The 25792-nt window shown below is 38.1% G+C and overlaps 1 protein-coding gene, 1 non-coding gene and 1 pseudogene across 18 annotated transcripts in view; 2 read left to right on the top strand and 1 right to left on the bottom strand.

Moving 5' to 3' along the window:
- Window positions 1-3048: 3048 nt before the first annotated feature.
- Window positions 3049-4212, bottom strand: LOC116764027 (annotated as a pseudogene).
- A 1976-nt stretch (window positions 4213-6188) lies between these two features.
- On the top strand, window positions 6189-6259 carry TRNAG-CCC. The gene has a single exon. It is a non-coding gene; the product is annotated as a tRNA-Gly (tRNA).
- A 233-nt stretch (window positions 6260-6492) lies between these two features.
- Window positions 6493-25792, top strand: part of TIA1 (TIA1 cytotoxic granule associated RNA binding protein) — a 35268-nt gene continuing 15968 nt past the window's right edge. For 4 of the 17 annotated variants that reach the window (XR_004352688.1, XR_004352687.1, XM_032652125.1 and 1 more), the window contains exons 1-7: window positions 6539-6820; window positions 14636-14732; window positions 18205-18303; window positions 18948-19002; window positions 19173-19205; window positions 20346-20433; window positions 23625-23700. Coding sequence is in view for 14 of the 17 variants with exons in the window: in XM_032652125.1 (XP_032508016.1) it covers window positions 6795-6820; window positions 14636-14732; window positions 18205-18303; window positions 18948-19002; window positions 19173-19205; window positions 20346-20433; window positions 23625-23700 (474 nt within the window). In the remaining 3 variants the exon portion in view is untranslated. Of the gene's footprint in view, window positions 6821-14635; window positions 14733-18204; window positions 18304-18947; window positions 19003-19172; window positions 23701-25792 lie in introns of those variants that run through there. The other 13 variants (XM_032652127.1, XM_032652126.1, XR_004352689.1 and 10 more) reach the window with 12 other exon arrangements.

Raw genomic sequence — 25792 nt, 5'->3', positions numbered from 1 at the left:
ACACACTAAGATCAGTCAGTCTTGCATTGGTATGATCGTTTGGTCACAATATTTATTCCTTCACTTGGAATAGAAGTTGTCATTATTCACAGAGACTTTAACAAAATTCACCCAGCAAGCCTTAAATGATAGTAACCAAGCCATTAGCTTGCTCAATTCAGAAGTTTCCATGATGAGAAAAGAGGTCCTATAAAATCACATGGCTTGGGCCTCCCTGGTGGCGCAGTGGTTGGGAGTCCGCCTGCCGATGCAGGGGACACGGGTTCGTGCCCCTGGTCCGGGAAGATCCCACATGCCGTGGAGCGGCTGGGCCCGTTGGCCATGGCTGCTGGGCCTGTGCATCCGGAGCCTGTGCTCTGTGGTGGGAGAGGCCACAACAGTGAGGGGCCCGCGTACCGCCAAAAAAAAATAAAATAAAACATCACATGGCACTAGATATTTTAACTGCTTCCCAAGAGTCTTCTAATATAACCCATATTGTGACACATATGAAAACGCAAATTTCCACTCTAAATGATCTTCTTCCCAGTTTAGGAGAAATACTAGGAAAAAGGTTTGGTTCGGGGTGGGGGGGGTCCTGCTTTAAATCTTTACTAATGGCATTCTTACTCCTGTTGGTAATTTTGATGACAGTTTGTATAACTTACAAAGTGATGGTTTCTTGCATTTCGTGCTATGTGTCACCAACTTCTACTAAAATAATAATATCTAAACTGATTGAAACTATTGATTACATCTATAGTTCTCTATAAAATAATGAACATGTGCAATGCACATGCAATGTAAAATTGACATAAGTCCTACTGGGCAACTTGGAATTCACTGTCAGTGCTTGACAGACATTATACCACTACAGTCCCCCTAAAAGGAAAGAAAGAACCAGGCTTTTAGAACTGGCAATGGAGGGACATGACAGACCCAGGGCAGGTAAGCAACCACAGGTGGCATCAAGGGACCAAATATTTGATCACCTAATGCTTTCTGTCAAAACATTAATGATCAAAAGAGGGAATTGATGAAATAAAACTATTTTTAAGGGAGGACAAAAAAAATTTAAACATAAAACTTTCTCTCTGCTCATTTGGGCCAATACTCCTTTTTAGTGTGCACTGTGCTTCTACAATTATACATAAACCAGATCTCCTTAAAAGACACAGGAATGCCTGCTTGATGGTAAAGAGCAATTCTTCCTGGCACCAGAAAGGTAATTCCTTAGGCTATAACATGAGGGATGAGACATAACATGAGGGATGAGGCAGCATTGAACATGGGGCTGTTTTATTTCTTTTCCTTCTCAACTAAAGAGGGTTTTCATTTCCAGCTCAAGTGTATTTTATTTTATTTTATTTATTGCTATTATTTTTTGGCTGCAGCACACAGCTTGCAGGATCTTAGTTCCCCGACCAGGGATTGAACACAGCCTGGGCAGTGAAAGTGCCGAGTCCTAACCACTGGACCGCCAGGGAATCCCCATATTCCTTTCTTAATCCTTAATCAAGATGACTCACTACTTGCCTTGTACATGCAGATCTGGACTATGTAAACTGTCAATACATCATTTGATGTATAACTCTTTGTCTTCAAAATGTATATAACTGTGTATTCTCTTTTATTTATTTATTTTTTAAGTACAAACATCCCAGCAACAGCACATAGTGAGCTGTTGCTAAGGGCATAGGTCTTTATTGGAGGAGGGGTACAGGCAGGGCATGAGGAAGGTTCCCCCATTCTAAGAGGATGAGAACAGTCCTGGCTGCCCCACAGTGGGTTGTGTGGTGGTGGGGGGGGTCTCTGGCCAGGCCACAGTCCACATGGGAAGACACCAATCAGTCACAAAGTCATGGGAATGCCACACAAGCCTGGCTGTGGGCCCAGGCACTACACAGGAGCCCAAGGCAGGTCCCCTGGGCTAAACTATACAGGATGTTAAACTATACAGGATGAGGCTGTACATGAGTTAATTACAAAAGAGCTATACTTACAAAAATCTGTACACACATTTGAAAAACTCACAAAATTGTCATCTATGTATCACAAGTTGCTAAATGAAAATAATTTAAAATGGAATAAAATTATACATTTCTTTTCTCAATTCTTTTCAAAAGGATTAATATTTTTAAAGCACATATACTACTTTCCTTAGCAAATTCCACAAAGAGACTGAGCAGCCCAGCCCTCCTTGAGCCCCAGAGGACTTGAGCTATGAATGGGCCTGGCCAGGGGACACTGCCCAGAGTCGGGGAAGGGGAGTCAAGCCCACAGTGCAGAGCAGAATGCTGAAACACAAAAAAGGAGGAAGTTGTCTCTGGCTACAACTCTGGCATTAAATTAAAGAGGCAAACAGGATGGAAACATGCAGCCCTGTCAGCCAGGTTGGGGCAGAGTAGGGGAACAGGCGGCCTTGAAGCCTGGCTCCAAGAAAGGTGGGAACCAGGCCTGGGCACGTACCTTGATGGGAGAAAGTTGTGTTTCAACCAGTTGGGTGTGCCTACTGGGCCTGGCAGGGAGCGCACGCATGAAAGAAACAGGGAAGGGCAGGTGGGCCACCTTGCCCACCGCCAGCTCATCCAGTAACTAAAGTGGATGTAGTACAAAAGTTGCAACCAAGTACTATGGACATGCTACCTGCTTGCCTTAAGGGTCATGTGGCAATGTTGGGCCAAAGGCAGGACCTTGTCCTTGTCCTGGGTGCCTGGGTCCTCAGCCACAGAAAGAGCCTCAGGTTTTCCCAATGTGTGTGGGTCAGAGGAGACAGAACACTCTCCCCTTACATGTTAGCCGAGAGCTCCTGGGTCCAGGTATCAAGGCTCAGAGTTTGTGCTTCTCTTTGTAGTCTGTGCCCCCTGTTGGCACCAGCAGGCTGAGAATGGACAGAGGAATATCTGGACCTCTCACCCCATGGCAGAGCACCCAGCCTGAGCTCCAGCTCAAAATATCACAACAGCCCTTCCACCCTGACAAGGTGTCCAAGAAAACCCACAGGGTGGCCTGCCGAATAGGATGCGATGCACAGTTCCACGGGGCAGAGGGGCATGGGTGGTGATGATCCTAGTGGAGCTCCGTGGCCCTCAGGTCTGCATCAGGCCTGGGAGGGCCGTAAATGATCACCGAGGCAATGTGGTTGTTCTGTATGACCTCAAAGACCATCCACTGAAGACCAAAGCAGAATGTGGAGCCAAATGGGTTGGTGTTGTCTGGGGAGCAGGACCTGTGCAGAGCAACAGGCCTCTCCACAGGATGGCCCAGAGCTCTTGGATGTTGTCCCCCTTGCTGTAGGCCATGCACGTTTCTGTCTGACCATCTGTGTTTTCTCTCCTTACAGTTAGTGGATTCTTGAACTCACAGTGGTGATAAATGTTAAACTTATAATGTCCAGGGTAATTGGCGTATAGGACAAAGTTCTTCACTTTGAGTGTATTCGCGTCAAAGAGGATGTCCACTCCAAGAGTGAAGTAGTTAAAAAAGTAGTCATTGCACTTGGATGGAACTTGCTTATCAGAAGGAGAATAAATCTTCATTTTGTCTTCTGACTTGTAGAAGACCTTGTGTGGAGAGGTAAGCATGCTAAGAACATCTTGGCAGGAACTGCCAAAATACACTAAGAATTCAAATACCCACATCTTGGCATCTGTTAATACGCTGGGTCCGCAACCTGCGGCAAGTAGTCGAAGTCATAAACCTGAGGGTCCAGTTCCATCTCAAAGAACATCTATACTCTCAGCACACACATTGCCCAGGAAACAGCTCAGGGCATCATGGGAACCTTGGCATCCTGTAGGCTGTTTCCACTGTAGATGTGCATTCGTTTCACAATTGCTTCGTGGGTTGTCTGGAGAGAAGCCAGACCATGGGCAAAACTGGGTTCGCACTTGGGAGCCTCGGTCCATGAATCTAGCTGAAAAGAGAAAGACAGTCCTCTGAAGCTGAGGTGGAAGAGCTGCTCAGTGGAGTTGTACACTCCAGGATGGGTCGCGTCGAAAGACTGGTCAATCTGCTCAATGGTGGGAGCTATGGCTTGAGAATTGAAATGCATACCACAATATTTTAACTTTACTTTAGTCAAGTCATATATTTCGATCACCTTAAGTCTCTGATAGTTTGATCCCATCCTGAGCCAGGTTAAAGATGAGGTGATGGCTTAGAGGAGACCAGTGCACATTCCCATTGCTCGTTTCCCAGAGAACACTGAGGCACCACCTCCACACCCAGCATTGGTTTGGTTCGCTGATCCCGCGGCCTCCCTGCCGCAGCGCAGACAGACCGGAGCTCACCTGACTGGCAGCAGCCTCGGGAGGCCCTGTGCATTAACTTCTAATGGGTAGAAAAGTCCTCAGAGCTTTCTGAAAGATTGTCTCCCGGGCTATAATCCTCAGGTTGGCTCAAATAAAATTCTCTATTGCTTTCTTAGATTGACTATTAATCAAATTTTTCGTGGACAATATAATGTCCAGAATAGACAAATCTATAGAGACAGAAGATTAGTGGGTTGTGGCAGGGGGTGGAATGGGGAATAGGAAGTGTCTTCTAATTGGTAAGGGTTTCATTTTTCGGCAGTGAATGTTCTAACATTGATTATAGAGATGGTTGCACATCTCTATGATTACACTCAAAAAAAAAAAGCACTGGGGCTTCCCTGGTGGCGCAGTGGTAGAGAGTCTGCCTGCCGATGTAGGGGTCACGGGTTCGTGCCCCGGTTCGGGAAGATCCCACATGCCCCGGAGCGGCTGGGCCCGTGAGCCATGGCCGCTGAGCCTGCAGCGTCTGGAGCCTGTGCTCTGGAACGGGAGAGGCCACAACAGTGAACTGAAAAAACAAAACAAAAACACTGAACTGTGCATTCTATCTTTATACATTTTTTTCCTTTATACATTTTTTTCCTTTTTTTTTTTTCTTTTTGGCTGCCAGCTTGGGGGATTTCAATTCCGCGACCAGGGGTTGACCCCAGGCTGTGGTAATGAAAGCCCGAAATCCTAACCATTAGGCAACCAGGGAACTCCCAAACTGTACATTTTAAATGGAAGAAATGTATGTTATGTGAATTACATCTCAAAACGTTGTTTAAAAATACTATCCACTATTAACATTTGTCTTATTCATCCCCAAAAGACTAATATTTGATATCTTTGAATAAAATCCCAAGAATGTGCACCAGATTCTAAAAACAATTCTAAAAATGGTTATCCAAAAGTATCGAAGTCTAAAGGAACTAGTCCAAACAAAACACCACATTTTGGGGCATGTACATTTCCCAATGTTTAAAAACTTTTACATAACTTATAAAATGCAATGCACAACACATAATGAGTATACTGAAGTACATCTCAGAGCCCTAATTTTTCTGCTTCCCTGGAAGAGGGCTGAAATTTGTATATATTCTGAGTCAGTTGGTTTTAGAATTCTTGGGACCTATTTGCATTAAATAACTATTTCTTAAATATTTTTCAGTATACATTGAATATACCAAGGACATTCAAATATAAAGAAAAATTCCGCTAAGATCTAGAAATACATTCCAGGCTCTCAAAAATTTGGTTAATACCAAGAAGACATTCTTTTTTTTTTTTTAACATCTTTATTGGAGTATAATTGCTTTACAATGGTGTGTACTTTCTGCTTTATAATAAAGTGAATCAGCTATACATATACATATATCCCCATATCTCTTCCCTCTTGCTTCTCCCTCCCTCCCGCCCTCCCCATCCCACCCCTCTAGGTGGTCACAAAAAAGCACCGAGCTGATCTCCCTGTGCTATTCGGCTGCTTCCCACTAGCTATCGGTTTTACATTTGGTAGTGTATATATGAAGAAGACAAATTCTTAATGAAACTTTTTGTTTTTTGGCCGCGCTGTGTGGCTTGCGGGTTTTATTTCCCTGATCAGGGATGAAACCCAAGCCCCCTGCAGTGGAAGCGCCGAGTCCCGCCACTGCACCTCCAGGGAAGTCCCTTGAAACTCTTTTAAGCTAAAAATAAAAACTTTTTTAATGAGATTTTTTCCGTACAGAAAAAGCAGGAACATCCATTCAACTGTATCGGAATGAGAGAAAAGAAATCATTTCTTACATGAAAAGTAACAGATTATATGGACTCTCAATAAACTTTTATTTTAAATAAATAAACAAATCTTCCGGGAATACACGTTTGCTTGTACGTCAATCTAAAGCATTTCAGCAAGGCTAAACGCTACGAGCGCCGCTGGTGTAGTGGTATCATGCAAGATTCCCATTCTTGCGACCCGGGTTCGATTCCCGGGCGGCGCATCTAACTTTTGTCCTTGCCTTAAATAATTTTTATAATCTTTTTTCTTCTGGAAACACAATTTTTCATTTCCATGAAGATTTATATTTCACTATAAATTACTGTTGACACATTCGAATCTGGAGTGGAATTCAAAAAAGTTTCCTCAAGTCATGAACTAGTTAACCTTTACGCCTGCGCAGTCTGAGACATCCCCGCGCGTCGCTGGAAGAGCGGCTGCGCAACGAGTGAATATAAGGACTGAGGTGCAGCCTGGCGGCCAGGAGGTTGAAAGTGCAAGATTCTTCTGCGCCTGCGCGGCCCGGGTCACTTCGCTGGCCGCTTCAAGGCTCCCGGCTCGCCGCCATCTTGTGTTGGGGCTTCATTGTTCGCGCTGGGCCGGGTGGTTTAGTGTAATTGCCGCCGAAGCAGGGGGCGGAGTAACCTCCTGTCGGCCGAGAAACCCAGCTATTTCACAGACAGAGCAGCTCAAAAGATTTGTGAGGTAGTGAAGGGTAGAGAGCTGGACCCGGAGGCGCCGCCGCGACAGCAGCAGCCATGGAGGACGAAATGCCTAAGACTCTGTGAGTCTGGGGCAGCGATGAGGGGGGCGGGATGGTGTTGGTCCCGGAGCGAAGCTTCGGCTCTGCGCCGCTCCCCAGCCTATTGTTCCCCGCGGACGCCGCGTTATCTCCCTAGCGCTCACTGGGATGCCTAGGGACCGAGACCCGGGCTGTGAGGGGACGAGATGGACGGAGACGGGGCTCAGCCCTCTAAATTAGTCCCTGCCGCGTAACTACCCCACAGCGTCGCGTTTGGCTTCGTCCCGGGCGCTCTGTGGTCTTAGGCGTGGAGAAAAGATTTTCATTCAAACCTGTTTTTAGAACTCGGCTAGCCTTTTTGTTCTACGCTTTTCTTCTCTCCCCCCATCCCCCTCCCCCGCGTCTCGATTAACCTCTTTTGATTTTTACAGCCGTCTCCCTTTCATTTTACTTTGATTTTCTCTAGAAACTCTTCCTTTCATTGTCTTTCGTTGATAAGAATTTTTGTCTTGAAAATGCTTATACTGGTTTTCAGGGACTTAAACTTTATTCTCGCAGTTGCCAACTGGAAAAAAGCCAAATGTTTTTTCTTGAACTTCTCTGTGGCTTTCCTTCCGTGGCACCCCCTCCCCTGATCAAAAAGCCCCAAATTGGACCCCTTAAGGATCTTGAAACTGCTTTTTAAAAATGGAACTCTCCCCCGGAGGTATATATCAACTGAGGGGAAGTGAATATAATGCATTTTTATCGTCGCTTGCTACTTTTCTGATTGACATGTCGTTGAAGCAGCGGGGAGTTTTAAATGAAGCAACAATTGATAAGTACCTTAACATATTTAGTCACCTCTGAGAATTTTTAGACTTAGCGTTAAGTGATCTTAGTTTGGGATCTTTTCTTTGTCGTGTTGCTCTCCCCGCCCCCTCTCCTTTGTTTTTTTCGAAATATTATCCGCTGAGGTGATCCTGCCTTTGTTGCTTTTCTCGAAAAGAAGAAAAAGCCCGATGAGTTTTTGACGTAGCTTTTTTGTTTTTATTCTTAGAATACTGGCAGTTTGAGAACTCAAGGCAATAAAAATACGCTCAGGTTTCTTTTTGCAACTCTCTGGATATCACAGTTGTTATGAAGTACAACGTAATCAATTATTTTTTTCGCCAACAAAATAGTTTACGTTTTGTAATCTATATGAGAAATATAGTTACACTTGTTTTCTTAATGAATAGGTAAACTTTTTTGATAGTTTGTCTCATAATCTGTTAGTTACATTATGTGTCTTTTTAATAGGATGCAGCAATTAACCCATGACTTTTGTCTTTTGAAAGATTATATCTGTAGATGAATACTCCCTAAAACATCATTAGCCCCATAGAGTTTATGGAAACCTTTTTTCCCTCTTGCCTCTTCGCTAGAAGTATGATAGCCAGCAGCATATTGGATTAAGAACGGCTCATCTTTTATAATGTCTTTAAGATTCTTATTTTGAAGTTTTTAATTTCAGAAACTGCCAAAAATAATCTGAGAATTTAACCTATTTAGTACGTTGATTTGGGAATATCAAATAATGAAGACAACTTAAGCTTTCCTAGGCCAGTCTACAAAAGCAAGCAGTACTAGCTTGGGGACAGGGGACCAACCATTGCAGGAGAATTAATGAAGTTTTATTTTTTATTTAATTTATTATTTATTTATTGAATACTTATCGTTTGCCATGTGTTCTCTGTTAAGTGCTTTATGAGCTTGTGTAATCCTCATCAGAATTCTGCAGTAAATGGGTCCATTTTACAGCTGAGGAAAAGCTAAGCTTAGAATTAAAGTAACTCATCCCAAGTCATATACCCTTTTGTTCATCATCCTGCAACTCTACTGTCCTCAACTCTTGACACTTACATTTATGACTAATTTTGCCTTGTATGCTTTACTAGAACACCCCATCCAAGAATCTTTTCCCCAAAGTAGTCCATGCTTTAACATTTCCTATTATCCCCTCCCTCGCTTCTGCCTTTCTCAACCAAAACTCCCATTCTTCCAGTCAGACCAGTCTTGATTAAATATGAGTAGGTGCTCATCCCTGATTTTGCCCAGCAATGTTTTTTATTTTTAATATAAAATGTTTGTTTGAATAACCTTGGGAGTCAGAGGCTTTTAATATGTTCTTAGCAATGTCTGGTCCATGGTAAGTGATCAATAAATTTGTTTTAAAAACTGGTACAGTTTCAAGCAGTGAATCAAGATTTTACTCATTCTTGAGGGTAAGATACAGTCTGAATTTCAGTATTGCCTGTGTACCTGAATGGCTCAGAGGAAGTGCCTTCCTTTGCCACAAATGAGTGTTCAGCAGTGCCTTGTTAGAGACTGTTCAATTTCTTGTCAGCAGTACTCTGGAAATGTACAGTTGACCCTTGGGCAATGCAAGGGTTAGGAGCTCCAGCCCTCAAGCAGTCAAAAATCCAGGTATAACTTTTACAGTCAGACCTCAGCTTCTGTGGATTCAACCAACTGTGGATCATGTAGTACATATTTAGTGAAAAAATTCCATGTGTATAAGTGGATCCACACAGTTCAAACACATGTTGTTCAAGGGTCAACCGTATTGTGAGAAGTGGTTTGATTCTGGAAATGTTTTGAAAACAGAGCTGTGGGAATTGCCAGTGGTTTGGATGTTGAATGTGAGAGTGAAGTCAGCAATAACTTTAATTTGCAAACGTGTAATTATCAGCCATCTAGAATGTTAGTTTGTTGTAAAATATAATTTAAAACGAGAACTGTCCTGAGAGCATGGATATCTTATTAATAAGTCTTCTGGGCATAGTGTTAGGTACTTTTGTTCAGACTGGTTTATGTACAGTTGGCCCTCTGTATCCACTGAAGTGGAACCCTCAGATATGGTGGGCCAGTTGTAAGAAACCTGAGCATCCATGGGTTTTGGTAACCATGGGAGGGGCAGGTCCAGGAAACAATCCCCTGGGAGTACCAAGAGATGGCTGGCTGCATATGGTCTGTTCTCCAAGTGAAGGAGGTGCTAGCTGATAAAATATGAGGGTTTCAGCTATCACGCAACAGAGTGTCCTTTGTGAAGACTAGACAGTTGTTAAATAATAGTAAGGTTATGATGCTGGTATATAGTATTTGTATTATGTACAACAAGCATTTACTGTCATACATAATTTCTTTTTTTAAATTGAATATAGTTGATGTACAATATTTTATAAGTTACAGGTGTACAGTATAGTGATTCACAATTCTTAAAGGTTATACTCCATTTATAGTTATTTTATAAATTATTGACTGTATTCCCTGTGACGTATAATATACTCTTGTCATAATTTTGTAATTAGTAGGAGACATATACCTTTCCCCCCTGAACTAGAGTGACTTAGGCAAAATGGGTTAATTCCCTAGCAAATTGCAAATGTTCAAAAGTAATTCTGAGAGAGTACAGTTATCTCTTTGACAAATATTTATAGAGCACTTAAATATTCCAGGCAGGGTTCTAGATAGTAGATATATAGTATGAATGAAAAAAAAATCTCTATTCTTATGAAATTTATCATTAGATTAAAACGTATTCATGTTTTTCACTCAGATTTTCAGAGGCCTCATATCAAGGTCTGCATTTTTATACGATTGTGGCTCATAACAAACCCAATACAGCATTCTGCCTTGTAAATTTTTCTTTGTCGCTTAAATTTTCTAGACCTGTACTAATCAAAATGAATATTTAAAATGTTTTGGATTCCAGTGTTATAACTGTTTGAACTTAATATCAGCTTTAAAAGTATATATTAAGTTGACATGAAATCCTATCCCAGAACGGTCAAGTTTTCACTAGCATTGATGACTTTTTCCATTGAATTTTCTCAGGAGGCTTTTTTTTTTTTAGATTTATTTATTTTTACTGTACACAGGATCTTTGTTGTAGCATGTAGATTTCTTAGTTGCGGATGCACGTGGCATATAGTTCCTCGACCAGGGATTGAACCTGGGGTGCCTGCACTGGGAGCATGGAGTCTTACCCACTGGACCACCAAGGAAGTCCCTCAGGAAGCTTTTTATTTTGAAAAATTTTAAACCTATGGAAAAGTAGCAAAAATAGTACGTTGTAGACTTTGATAACTTTCATGTGGCTTTACCAATTGCTAATAGTTAGCCAAATTTGCTGAACCATTTGAGAAGACATCATGACACTTAGGGGCTAAATACGTCTAAGAATAGGGGCATTCTCTTATGTAACGGCAATATAGTTTTCATATTAAGGAGGCTACATTGAGTCAGCATTGTTAACTAATACACAGTTTATACTCATATTTTATCCAGTTGCCCAAGGAGGGTGTTTACTTTCCAGTTCTGCACAAGATTGGTACATGATCTCAGAGGTGATATAATAAATATCAACATGGGATACTTCAGTCTATGCTGTTAACAAAAAGTTCATGGAACACATAGAAAGGGATATTTTAACGTTCTTGAATAAAAAGCATCTTGAAAAATTAAAACTACATACATGTAAGAAATTTACATTTTTGTTTAGTAGTCCAGTTGACATTGTGACAGGGAATTTGGCTTACAACTGCTCCAGTATCAATTTTTGTATCACTCAGAATTTTCTTAAATGCAAGCTGCAAAAAAATTCAGGCATAAAAGGAATTTGTTTAAAAAGATATTGGACGCTCCCAGAATTTGCATTAAGGTTATGGAACCTGGCTTAGAAAATGTTCAGGAAAGAGAGACAACTGTCAGGCCTACAATCCTAATCAAGCCACAGATCATCCCAGAAAGGATACTACTGCCACACCGACTGAGGACCTGATACTACAGCTTCCACTTTCACTGGGCATGGGACTCTGCAGCTGTTTGCCACCAAAGTGGATTCTCTTCAGTCTCTGCTGCTTTCACCCCTATCTTTGTCTTCTGTGTTCAGGACTGGTATCTGTAATTGAGCTAGCCCAGATCACATGCAAGGGAGACTGTATAACCATATTTAGCCTTTTCATCTTCTGAAGAGGAGTCAGGCTTTGCCACAGGGTGAGGATTTCTCTAAAAACAGGAAGATATTTGGCAGCCTAAAAGAAAAAAATCTGTTACACAGGTAACTTAAATCCATGCTGTTAAGAGGAAATCCTTTCACTTCAGAAACAGAATAGTATGTGACAAAGTATGGGACAACTAAAGAAACATTTTTATATAAAAATGGGAATGAACTACATGTATATATGTTACTTGTAGTTTATTGTATTGGTGTCAAAGGTTGAGAGCAAGTTGTTGTGTAACTTCCTCTGAAGAGACTTTCTCTAAACAGCTGTGTGTGGAGTTAATTGATAAAGCCTCCTGGAACATATAGTATACAGCAGGCCACATTAAATAAACAAATATAAAGGCAATACAGACCTTAGTGCTTTTTAAAGTATGTTTTATTATTATTAACTATCTTCAAACTACGTAAATCACTTAGAAAATATTTCTGAGAAAATCTTAAAGTTTTGCAAAGAGTAAATGATAGACTCCGGGTTCCCTAAATACTGTTCAGCTTGTCACTGGATTATCTACCTTTAGCAAAGCAGATGTTAGAATTAAATTTTCAGAAGAGCCATTTTTTTCATTTAGACATATGCAACCCTTAGGATTTCTTAGGATTTCTTATAGGCATGAGAGTCGGGTAAGAATAGATACAGAAGAGTTGCAGAGATAGTACAGAGTTCTCGTTTGACCTTCACCCAGCTTCCCTTAATGTTAATATCTTACTTATATAACCATGATATAATTATCACAACTAAGAAATTAACAATGGTACAGTACTGTTAACTACAAATTTTATTACCATTTCCCCATGCCACTAATGTCCTTTTTCTATTCCAGGATCTAATCCAAGATACCACATTGTGTTCAGTTGTCATGTCTCTATCCTGTAATATGTAAGGAGATTATCTTTCATTACTGTGGCACTTTTGAAGGGTACTGTTTCTCCACTGTACAATGACTACTGTTTTTCTCGACATACTCTGTCAGTTAGAATTGATTCACTAAGAGTAGCCGACCCTCAAGTAGAGGGAAATTAAGCTTCACTTCAGAGGGAGGTGTATCAAAGAATTCTTGTCAGTAGCGATTATTACTAAGGTGTTTTAATGGTGATTTCTCTCATTTGTTCTACATTTATTAATTAGAATTCTGTAAGGAAAAGCTCTTGCCCCCCCCACCTTAATCTAGAATTCAGTCAAGGATTATTCATTGTATTAGGTTGTCAGTGTCTTTTAAGTCCCTCTTAATCAAACACAGTCTTTTTTAGGACAATAATCTTTTGCAGATAATCAAATAAGTCGCCATATAATAATCAAAAAGTCGCCATAATACACATATATATATGTGTAATTTGTGTAATTGTTTTATATGCCCAATATCCTGTAAACTTAGATCTAAATTTAAGCTTAGCTAGATTCAATTAGATCTTTCTGATTTGAATGCTTCATAGATTGATATTATATAATTCATATTGTACATACAATGTCTCATTGTTTATCCATAAAATGATTTAAAGTTTGAACAGTGGGTCAAAGTGGCCAAAAGCTCTTATTTTTAAGGTGGGTTTTCCCTTTGCAGTTGTTAAGTGATCTTTGTGATAATTTAGGCACCCTGCAAATATCCATTTTCTTACCAACCTTTCACCTAATAGTTTTATATCCATTAATGGTTCATGCCTGAGTCAATTTTTCAGTCAGGCTTACACATTGCTAATTTAATGCTCTCTGTCTACATTTATTGACTAGCATTTTTCTATAAAGGAATTGTTCATTGTTCCTTAAGACTCAGCACTTCTCCCTTTGCCATTTTAACCTATACCTGTGCCGTCACAGTAAGCATTCAATATTCTGTTGAATGGGTAAATGGAAGGAAGGAATTGAATCCACACTTTCTGGCATGTATAGATGTTTATTTTGGGGGGGAGAGAGTCCATACCTTTCATCACATTCCCTGAAGGATTCTTAGCAGAAGAATGAGAAACTACAGTTGTTGGGAGACAACATTCTCTGATTCCAGAAGTAATAAACCTCTAACTCTAACATGTCTGGAGGTAATCTCATTTTAAAATCCCCTTTTGAAAATTAATTTATAAACCCTTTAAATAAGGATCATCCCCCTTCCCCCAGAAAAAGTAAGGATCATCCCAGTCATGTGGTCTTATAATACATTATTTACACTAATCAAGTTTGTTAGCCACCACTTCATATTATCTGTTAAAAGTCTCTCCTAGACTCTTTCTACTCCCTTTCTACTATCACTGATCAGTGGAAGGTTTCCCATTGAAAGGTTTCCGATTCTTTTGTGAGCATGTACATCACCTGATAAGTGATTTATCCATGATTTTTCAAAAATATGTTCACTGTGTAAGCCAAAGTATACCTAAATTGGACAGTTTTAGGGAAATCATGTGAATTAAAAATTGAAGAAAATTTAATGTTCTCAGTAATACTGTAGAAGTAGAAATAATTGCAAAGCTTTCCAGGATTGATTGTATAAAATGTTCTACATATTTAATGATTCATTTGAGAGATTTTAAGCATATCTTCCTAAGGTAAGCCTAGAAACTTAGAAACAAGCAACAGGTTTTATTTGTACAACCTTGAATAAAAACACACACACACTAGCTTCCCCTCTACTAACAGTGTCTCATTAATATATTTGCAAGTAACGTATCTTCCATATGTTTTGAAAGAGATTTTGAAGTTTTCACAAACTTTTAAAAAGTTCCCAAATAGTAGATCCCAAAGATCTACCTATTCCCCATATTCACTCTCCAGTAATCAACTTTAGGAACTGATGCAAAAGAAGCAAATTTAAAATGATGAATTGTTTTTCTTTGTGTTTCAGATATGTCGGTAACCTTTCCCGAGATGTGACAGAAGCTTTAATTCTCCAGCTCTTTAGCCAGATTGGACCTTGTAAAAACTGCAAAATGATTATGGATGTAAGGGTATTTCACTTAGTTAACTTTCTTTTTTTTCTTTTCCCTGAGGTTGTCCATGATACATTATTTAAATCCATTACTTCCAGGAACTCTTAAATTGCTTTATACAGTCTAAATTCATAGGGGTTTTAGTAAATTTGTAATGAATCCATTTTGGCCACGAAGTTTGTTTTAGTAAGTAAAGAAAGAAGAGAATGGTACTAATCATGTCTAAAGCAGGTGACAACTATATGTGGGCTCTTGTTTTAAAGTGTATTGAGGCATCAGAATTGTTTGTTTTATATGTGGTATCAGTTGATTGGCTAAACTAGAAATTCAGTTATTACAATTAAAATGGGAAATTGGGTAAAAAAAAATAATAGACTTTGATATTGTGAAAGTGTTTTTAACTTAATTTTAAAGGTCATGATTCAAGTTTTTCTTGTATTGTGGCAGTGCCCATCCATCAGACCTTAATGTATAGAAAAAACATAGAATTCACTCATCTAATTGGTATTAATCCTGAGTCATAATGTGTGTTAAAAGGCACCTTAAAATTCTTTTGATGAGAAAAACAGTGCTAAAGAGAAATCCTTTTATCCCTGGTCTCACCTACCTTTAAACTTCTGGTTTTCTTTTCTCCAGGAAAGAAAATCATATATGTGTCTATATCTACTACTTTCTCTTCTACTGTATTTCAATTTAACTTTTTTTTACTTGGTATTTTTAAAAATAATTATTTAGGGCTTCCCTGGTGGCGCAGTGGTTGAGAGTCCACCTGCCGATGCAGGGGACACGGGTTCGTGCCCCGGTCCGGGAAGATCCCACATGCCGTGGAGCGGCTGGGCCTGTGAGCCATGGCTGCTGAGCCTGCGCATCCGGAGGCTGTGCTCCGCAACGGGAGAGGCCACGACAGTGAGAGGCCCGCGTACCACAAAAAATAAAAAATAAAAAAAAAATAATTATTTAGCCAGTTGGCTTTGGTTTGCTGTCTCAGATTTTAAAATGTCAAACCTTTCTCCTGGGATTTCCCCAGTGGTCCAGTGGTTAAGACTCTGCCTTCCAATGCCGGTTCGATCCCTGGTCAGGGAATTAAGATCTCATCTGGCACGGGGTGCAGCCAAAAACTAAAAAGAAAAACTTTCTCCTAATGTGGTAGGGTCACCTACATATAATATAGATGGATTCAACAGATGTTTTTTGTCCTTTACACTCTTCTAAAGTGTTGGGTTTTTTGTTTTTTGGGGTTTTTTTGGCGGTACGCGGGCCTCTCACTGTTGTAGCCCCTCCCGTTGCGGAGCACAGGCTCTGGACGCGCAGGCTCAGCCGCCATGGCTCACGGGCTCAGCCGCCATGGCTCACGGGCCCAGCTGCTCTGGGGCATGTGGGATCCTCCCGGACCGGGGCACGAACCTGTGTCCCCTGCATCGGCAGGCGGACCCTCAACCACTGCGCCACCAGGGAAGCCCCTAAAGTGTTTTCTTATCACATTTAATATCTGTATGCCTTTGGATAAAGAAGAAAAGATTTCTGTACCCTTAGAGAAAGATAAGAGGGAGAGATAGGGGACTATGATGGAGAATTTAAAACCAGTCTTTCATCTGGGGCTCCTTCCTTATCTTAGTGATAGTATTTATAGAATGCCTACTGCCTGTTATTTTAATGCTGATGCCTTATCACAAATGCTCAATAGAAACATTACAAAGCAGCTGTTATTCCTTTTTTTTATTATTTTATTTATTTACTTTTGGCTGCTTTGGTTCTTTGTTGATGTGCGTGGCTTTCTCTAGTCAAGGCAAGTGGGGGCTACTCTTCATTGCGGTGCGCGGGCTTCTCATTGCGGTGGCTTCTCTTCTTGCGGAGCATGGGCTCTAGGCACACGGGCTTCAGTAGTTGTGGCTCACGGGCTCTAGAGCGCAGGCTCAGTAGTTGTGGCGCAGGGACTTAGTTACTCCGTGGCATGTGGGATCTTCCCGGACCAGGGCTGGAACCCGTGTCCCCTGCATTGGCAGGCAGATTCTTAACCACTGTGCCACCAGAGAAGCCCTTCCTATTTAATATACACAGAAATGGGGCAAAGCAAGGATGTAAACCCAGATTGATCTATTCTCTCCATAGGTCTGTAGGCTGCTATTCTCTCTGTGTCTGGGTCTTTCTAGATATTTGCCTGTTAAAGATCACTAGGCAAAATGTTAATGACTGCTGGACCTACAGAAAAGGCTAGCTAGGTTACCTCTGCCACTTTGTATAAATTTAGGATTTTCATCACTCAAAGGCTTAGGTTAACTATTCATTCTCCTCCTCCTTATCATTATTTTATTAATATTAAAGTCTAAATTCCAGTCTCTTCACACTGATGCACTGATGTTCATATTTAGGAATTTTATACTCCCTAGAGTATAAAGGCTGATAATGTATATGCTTAGAATTTTTTTTTAATCTAAAAAGTAGTTTGTTTGTTTGTTTTCTGGGTACAAATTAAGTAAAATGAACATTCTTATTTATTTGTTTGTCTTACTCTTAGGTGTAAGCCACTTTTCTAACCATATTCTGATGCCTGTCAACATTGATCTTGGTAATAGAATTCCCATTAAATATAACATTAGTTTGACTATACATTTTTAAAAACATTTTTATATTCTCTAATGTTTTTAAAGTAAAATAATGGATAGTTTCAATGTCATCAATTTTGTGGTTGCCTCCTTGCTCTAAAATTCTTTAAAATCATTGCCAGTGACTTTTTTTAACTGTTAATTGTGCTTGAAACAAAATGGCATATTTCTTTCTTCTGTTATCATTCTAGTCTTTTGAATTAGTTTCTTATTTTAACAGTTCTGCTTAGATTATGGAAAGAATTAAAAAGTCATTTGGTATTTTGTACTGATAGGTGTAAAATATTGGGTGTTTTTTCTGCTTCTTTAATTTATAAGAAAACATCCAGGCTTCACCTGTCATCAGACCTCAACTACTTGGAACACCAGTAGAAAAGAGGAGAGAGGTTTTTTTTTTCTTTTTTGGCCGCATCACGGCTTGTGGGATCTTAGTTCCCTGACCAGGGATTGAACCTGTGTCCCCTGCAGTGGAAGCGTGGAGTCCTAACCATTGGACTGCCAGGGAATTCCCGAGAATTTTTATTTTTAAAAGATTTCTAAGCAGGCAAAAATTTTGATGTCAGAAAGTCCACATTCTAAAACATATTCTAAAACTTTGCTTACCAGAGAACCTCTTCAGTTTTCAGAGCCTGTTTACTTACATTTTAGTAACAGGTTTAAGAAGGTTAATTAGAACACTTAGGCATTAATAAAAGATTAAATTATATATAGTAGTATAGTATAAGCTGTTGAAGAAGATAGCTTTCTATAAAAATAGTTCATTTTTTAGTGTTTACTGCCTTATCGAAACATTTACTTGCAGAAAAGACCCTTCGTTCTCCATGGCCTGTTACTGAGATGTATAAAACTTAAAATTGGCTTTTGTGTTTCTTCTTCAACAGACAGCTGGAAATGATCCATATTGTTTTGTGGAGTTTTATGAGCATCGTCATGCAGCTGCAGCACTAGCTGCTATGAATGGGCGGAAGATAATGGGTAAGGTAAGCTGTCATAATTAAAGAAGGTGACTTGCACTGAAGAATTCTAAGTTGTATACGGTTTTGTTTCCTTTTTAGAAGCATTGTATTCGCTTTACAGAAAATGATCACATTTAATATTAAGAAGCTGGGATAAAGCAAATTAGAGGGTATGTTTATGTTAGTGTTTTTCATGGTGCCTTGCACATGGTAAATACTAAGATATTTGTTGAATTATTCAAGCTTTGATGAAAGAGCTAAGAACATTGGATACTAATGGGGAAGAATAAAAGAAAAAAAATTTATTGGTACTTTAGAAAGGTTAGTTGAATGTTAACAAAGAAATATGTATGGTTAGGATTTGTTAACATTATTTGCGTAAGTGTACGTTAAAAAAATAAGTATTGAGGGCTTCCCTGGTGGCATAGTGGTAGAGAGTCCGCCTGCCGATGCAGGGGACACGGGTTCGTGCCCCAGTCCGGGAAGATCCCACATGCTGCGGAGCGGCTGGGCCCGTGAGCCATGGCTGCTGAGCCTGCACGTCCACAGCCTGTGTTTTTGAATGCTTCATCTCAAACGTATACGTATGTGTTCATAGATGCAAATCTTGTAATATCTGATTATTACCTTTATTTTTATGGAGTATAAATGTAGAAAAATTTTTTTAGGAAGTCAAAGTGAATTGGGCAACAACCCCCAGCAGTCAAAAGAAAGATACAAGCAGTAAGTATATTTTATACTCTTTGAACTTTTGTGTTTATTGTACATAGTAGTTTTATTGTAAAGCATATAAACATCATACATTTGCAGTAATGTTTTGATCGTTATCCTAAGATATGATTGAATGTGTTTGTGTTAATAAATTTAAGAACAAATCTAATCTTTGTCATCAGGTAGTACCGTTGTCAGCACACAGCGTTCACAAGGTAATTGTATCTTCTTAAACATAAAATGAAATCTCTTGAAAGGGTATTCACTAACCACCTGAAGTTTTTTTGTTTGATATTGGGGGGAGCGGGGAGGGAGGGGTCGTATTTCTATTTGTCTCTCTGGCAATATTTTTCCCCCTTTTTCCCACTGTTGACCAGTTGTGGTTTGTCCACTACTTTGGTGGTATTTTAAGTTCTCTGATCCCCATTGGTAGCAGCTGATGCCTTAGAAGTACTTTCACCACTGAAGGGCAAGATACCCTTTTTCCTTGAGGTCATGATCTGTGCTTCATACCAGATCTTCTGATTGCTTGAGTTGCTCCTGAAACTGTGTTTCCCAAATGGCAACCCAATATGTTGCTTAAGGCCTGCCAAATAGGGGTAACTTTTCTTTCCAAATATACTTTGTCAGAATTGATATATATGTACTTTTAAAGTGTTGATCCAACTATTTTGTATTTTTAAAGTGTTTCTTTTTTTTGAGCATTGTCTTTTTAAGAAAACTTCACGTATGGGAACATTTTTTCTCTCCAGTGCTTTTTTAATGGCTCTGATATAAAGTGAAGGGATTACTGTTTTCATTCTGTTGCCTTCAGTCTTAGTTCACTTGCACATGGATTCACATAAACTGAATGGTGTAATGTCTGGGCAACCAAAACTGTTGGCTTTTGAGAAAACTGTCAAATACTTTAACATCAAACTGTTGCAATGCAAGGTATTTCTTTGATTGTTCTTCACAAAATATGGTTAAACCAAGTATATCACATAGGTAAACTGAATAAATGTAAATAAGTACTATTAGAATGGTAATGAAGTCATAAATATATATATATATTTTTGCAAAACTTATTATTATTAGTTTATTTTCTTAGACCAGTATAATAATTGGCTATAAGTAGAACTATAACTGTCAGTTTCCCATTAGATATATCATAGTCCTTAGGAGAATCTGTCCTGTATTGTCACCTTGATTCATTATGTTTAAAACTGATAGGATTTGTCTAGGTATAGGATAGTGTTATACTTTACTATAATCCATAAATTATTTTAAGAATACTTTACTGAATAGATTTTAGCATTTTTTTAAATTCTAAAATTATATTTTTCTTTTCACTTCCCCTTCCTTCCCCTTATAAGATCATTTCCATGTCTTTGTTGGTGATCTCAGTCCAGAAATTACAACTGAAGATATAAAAGCTGCTTTTGCACCATTTGGAAGAATATCGTAAGTAACAGAAGATAAATTTAAAATGCTTTGTATTAGAAACAATCTTACATAGAAGTAATTTGAAAATCTATTGTGAATTTTGGACATTAATTTTAACACTTGAATGTGATGTATTAATATTCACTTGAATAAGTGTATTGTTTAGAGACTATTCAAGCAGTTAACAGCCAAAGATTATTTTCCCATTGATAAATCTTTGGTCTTCAATTATCTTAGAACTCTTTTTCAATTAGCATTAGCTTTTAAGAAACAAATGTGCTGTTGTGCATATTGTTTCTTATATGAGTGTCTTGCTAGCTTGGTCATAATCTTTAGTGAACTTGTGCTATGACTAAGGAATTTAGACCCTTTGGCACTTCTATGATACCATGCATTTTCTGTTAATATATTTTAACAAAAAGAAACCTTAACAATTCAACCCAAAACGCAGTTATTAAATGTTAATTCCCAGGCATCTATCCTTTTGTTGTTGTTGTTGCTATTAACAATAATAATCATGCCTTTTAGTGTTTTGTGAAGCACTGTCTTGCTTGCATTTGTTATTAATTGTATAGTTTAGGCCTTTTATAAAAAGGTCACTCAAGGAGTATTCATCATAAAAGAACTTTATATTTTGAAAAGCATGCCTGTAATAGAGTAAGAATAATAAGTTGATGATTGCACTTTCTTAGAAGTAATCGTTGAATTTAGAAAACAAAATTTTTAGAGTTTCTTGTTGCTTTATTATTGTTATTCCAGCTAGAAGAGTAGGAAAAAGGAAATGTTAGCTTTGGTTTGGTTTGATGAACAGACCAACAGCAGAGATGAGAAGGAGACTGGACAGTAAAAGCTGGTGGTATTGGTGTTGAATTTTGGAAGTTTTCGTTTGAAGAGTTTTAGTTCATTGGTAGGAGGATGAAAATGCATAGTGACCAAGGAGTGACCATAAGTAAGGGGCCAACTTTAAAGGCAGTCACACGATTAGGGTTTACAAGTAGACCCTTCTGTCAGGTGACATTTTTCTTTGTCTCTTAGAACTGACTTTAGGAAAATAAAGTTCTAATTTCTTGACTGTTCCTTTTAATCTGTTTTAGGGCTTTGATTATGGTTAGCTGGCTTTCAAATATCTAGATTGGAAAGGTCTTAACCTTTGGCCTCTCAAAGTTTCTGTAAATCTCTGTATGCAAAATTTTATCCTTGCTTTCATTTTGGTGTGGAGTATCTTTGTAAGTTTTATCCTATTTTCAGATTAGTCACAGGGCCATAAAAGATTAAAGAACTCTGATATAGATCTTTGCTGCTTCTTCCTTAGAGAATCCTTTCAGATATAAGTAAGCATTAAATATATTTCAAGGCTAACATTTCCTGAAACTTACCTTTAAAAAGAAAAGGCTTTTCTAACATTTTAACAGATTAAATGCTATTTTATTAAATGTTTCGATTTTGATTGCAGTAGCTTTTCTGAAAGCATGGGAATTTTAGTTTGGCATTAGATAAAGATTGTTTAACAATTGGTGAGTTTAAGTTAAATGACATTCAAATTTTAGTAATTTCATTACTTTTTAATCAAGGATCAATAATTTCTTTTTGTTAAATATGTTGGTATCATAATTATAGTCTAGATTTTCTTAGAGTCAACTATGATTACTGATGTATATATCATTTTTTCTTGGTAAGGCCTTTAAGTTTTGTAATTTTCAGTCGAGATAATGTCTAAGCTTTAGGCTACCCAAAGAGTTAGTGTTTCTAAATGTGAAGGAACCATTTTCAGTTGGTAGCATCATTTCCTGATTTTTTTCAATTAAAGGAGATAAGTTGATAAATATATATATTGAAAGGTTCTCATGATAGTCAGGTATTCCCCGTAGAGATCCTACAACAGTGCTTGATTTATAAAAGGTGTGTAGTAAATGTTGGCCTATTAAAATATTTAGTATATAAAATATAGTACTTTCTTTCCCTAATTTATATAGCTTAAACTTTTCCTGTTCCTTGAATTTAGGGTAGTCTAACAAATTTTGCTATAGAAATGAATCAGCTACAAATTAAATGCATGTGTACCATACAGATAATTTTAATAAGTATTTTTACATATTGAGAAGTGGCTTGCATTCCCCTTTCACCATCACCTCTTTGTCATTTTGACCCTAAACACTTAATAAATCACTCCTAAATTGATCAAAATATGCTTATGTATACTTTAATATAAAATTATATTGCATGGCTTTCTGACTTGGGTTTTTGTTGTAAAAGTGCCTGTTTTGTTCATGTGTCCTGAGAGAACAAGCATTGTGACATACCTGGCTAACTTAAAAGCAGATTGCCTGTGAAGCACAATTTGAGTCCAATTTTTTGAGGTATGGAGTTTTAGCTATCATGGCTGGGTTTTTTACTCAATCTCAAATAATAGGGCTCTGGTTATTTTGCAGAGTATCTCTGAAGAATGGACAGAATTGCCCTGGCTAACTACAAGCTACGGTTCACAGTGGATAAATGTTGGCGTGCTTTTTTACTTTCTGACTTTTTAAAATTTTGCTTTTATATCTTATAGTTTCCAATCAATCTTATATGATTGCTATTTTAGAATTTAGTGTAAAATCTTCTCTTATATAGTATAAAACTAAAGTGTGTGTCTAGTATTTTTCTTCAATGATTTAACATTTCTGAAAAGTCAAGTTCTCAAAATTTACCCATAGTCCGGAAGGGGGGTATGAACTGATCTGAGAAAATGAAAAAATTTAATTAATTTAGGGAATATACAACTTTTCCATTCTTTTAGTTTCCAGTTTTCTATTTTAATTTTTTAATGATTAGGTAGTAAGTATATAGTGTCAAATAGCAAATTATAAATTGCATGGTTAAAGAAAGCCATTCATTTAGTGTGCCTGTGAACCCTATAAGTTAAGTAAAATTCATGTGAATAGCTGCTTTTACCATGCTTAATATTTAAAAATTTAAAAACTTTTTGAAGTGGGAGGCAGTTTCTGTACAATGTATACATATATATTTAAGAAGTTATTGATTTGCATGTTTATAAAATTAAGCCTCATTTGCTAATACATGATAAATTTTATAGAATAAAAGGTGAATTTGCATTAAAGGTTCATTTTAATGAAGATGAAACATGAAAATGAGTTGTGTATGAAATTCTCACTTGATATCCAGAGGAGAGTTTGCAAACCTAAACTTCCGATTGTTTCTGATTTCAGAGATGCCCGAGTGGTAAAAGACATGGCAACAGGAAAGTCTAAGGGATATGGCTTTGTCTCCTTTTTCAACAAATGGGTGAGCTAAATAAATAAAAAGTGCATGTGTGGTGCTTTAAGAGTAAAGGATAAAAATATTCATTTTGTTTCGATTGTTAATCATTTTCCTCATCTGCCATTTGTTCATTTCACTGATAATTAATACCCTTACTAGAGGATATCTTTTTTCTCCTGTTTGGTCATTTAGTCAGCATTTATTTAGCACCTGATGCATGCAAACTACTGATAAAATGTTTTCAGAATATAGAAAGTAGAGTTGTTTAAATCATCAGCCAAAGTTAGATATTGACTATCTCATTTATATATTTAATTCATTATGTCCCTGTTTTATATTCCCATGGTAATTCAAACGTAGCTAGTGTGATAACTCAAGGTTCCAAACAATTAAATGCAGAGATAATCACATTTCTAAAAATATAGGGATGGATGGTAGGAGAATTTAATGCACTAATCTTGGAGTATACACTAAGGTTTCATTAACCTTAGATTTTATCGTATTGCCTCTATGTTACGACTGTTGTTTGCCAACGATTACTACAAAAATATTGTACTTTCTGTGTAAGAATGCCTTAGAATGAGCCATTAAAATTTTTGATAATATAAAATTATTTTAGAAAGGATTTTCTTACTTTAGTAAATAGAGTATTTGAAATAGATATCATTTCTTGATGACTTCAGGTCAAATTTATGAGCATCATTCTGAGTCTTTTAAAAATGCACCCATTAAAAAAAAAAAATACACCCGTTCGCAGTTATGCCAAATAGTGTCAAATTGTCTTGTTTTTTTCTAGTTCCTGTCTGCTTACATTGAAACTGTTTGGTTATTCCTCCCTATGAACTCTTACTATCCAGATACTTGCTATAGCAGCCAGCTTGCAACCATTTTGCCCCAAATCTACTTTTCAAATAAAAAAATCTGCCCTAAAAATGTTTACATGGCTTGTAAGTTAAGGCAAAAGAGGGTAGAATGCACTGTAATGGTATGTCCGCTGATTGCACAGTAACATCATATCTTGCAATCACTTTGTTTAAATGTATAGCTATCATCTTCCTCTCATGAAGTGAAAATGCCTTCTAAGAAGTAGGTTAGCCTAAGAGGTCAGGAAAAATCCGTATATTAGAAGAAAAGTTGCACATGGTAAAGCATATTGAGAGGTGAAGGGGTAAAAGCTCCGTCATGTATGTGTCCCATCTATCAAGTATAAGATGAGATAAGGAAATAAAAACTATGAGAATGTAGCTGGTTCTCAAAGCTTTACTGTTAATCACAGAATATTTAGGAAAGGTAGAAAAATACCTCATACAATGGATTGATAGCTACAATTAGTATGAGTTCCTGAAAGGATTGATAAATAGGATATTAGTGTCTTGTGCTACTTGGGGAAATAGGTTGAGGGCTTTGGGTTGACTAAGAGCTCATTTTTTCCATTTGAGGTTATGGAATATATACCCCTGCTATATGAAAGTCACTATTTAATGCATATTTAGTATGAAAGTTGGATAGCAAACGATGTCTGTGTGTGGCCTCTGGAATTAGCCAGAGATGGATTGTAATCCTGACAATCATCATATGATAGGTGTAACTTAGAGTAAGTGATTTAATGTGATCTTCCCAAATTTATATTTCACTTTCTGTACATTTGAGATATGTGATTGGCAGGCATTCTCAGTGCCACAGCACTGACTGAAATTACCCCTGGCTTCCTTGCCTCTTCCTGTGTTGTGTGTGCTAGGCAAACTCCAGTACTGGTTGAACATAGCTTCTCTGCTTACTCTGAAGTAATTGAGTATTGATAGAGAAAAACTGAATCAATGGTTTTGCTTCTAATTTAATGGTCACACATTAGATAAGTACATGTTACTGTCTTTGCAAACCTATGTTTCTCTAGTAAATATGATTTCCTGTTCTTCGATAACTATTTCATGCCCCCTCATTTCTCCTCGGATATTCCTCACTTTTCTCCATCACCACCCTGAGCTTCAGCTGAGAAAATAGAAGCTATCATACAGAAATTCCCTGAGCTTTCAACCACCAAACCTACATTAAATGCACTCACCTTCTCCCTCTTCCTCCTATTACAGTGGAGGAAAGGTCCTGTAAAAGACCAAAT

Source organism: Phocoena sinus, chromosome 13 (genome assembly GCF_008692025.1).
Source record: "Phocoena sinus isolate mPhoSin1 chromosome 13, mPhoSin1.pri, whole genome shotgun sequence".
NCBI classification, from domain to species: Eukaryota; Metazoa; Chordata; class Mammalia; order Artiodactyla; family Phocoenidae; genus Phocoena; species Phocoena sinus.
Note: the sequence above shows the minus strand (reverse complement) of the source record. Positions and strands in the feature narration are given on the sequence as shown.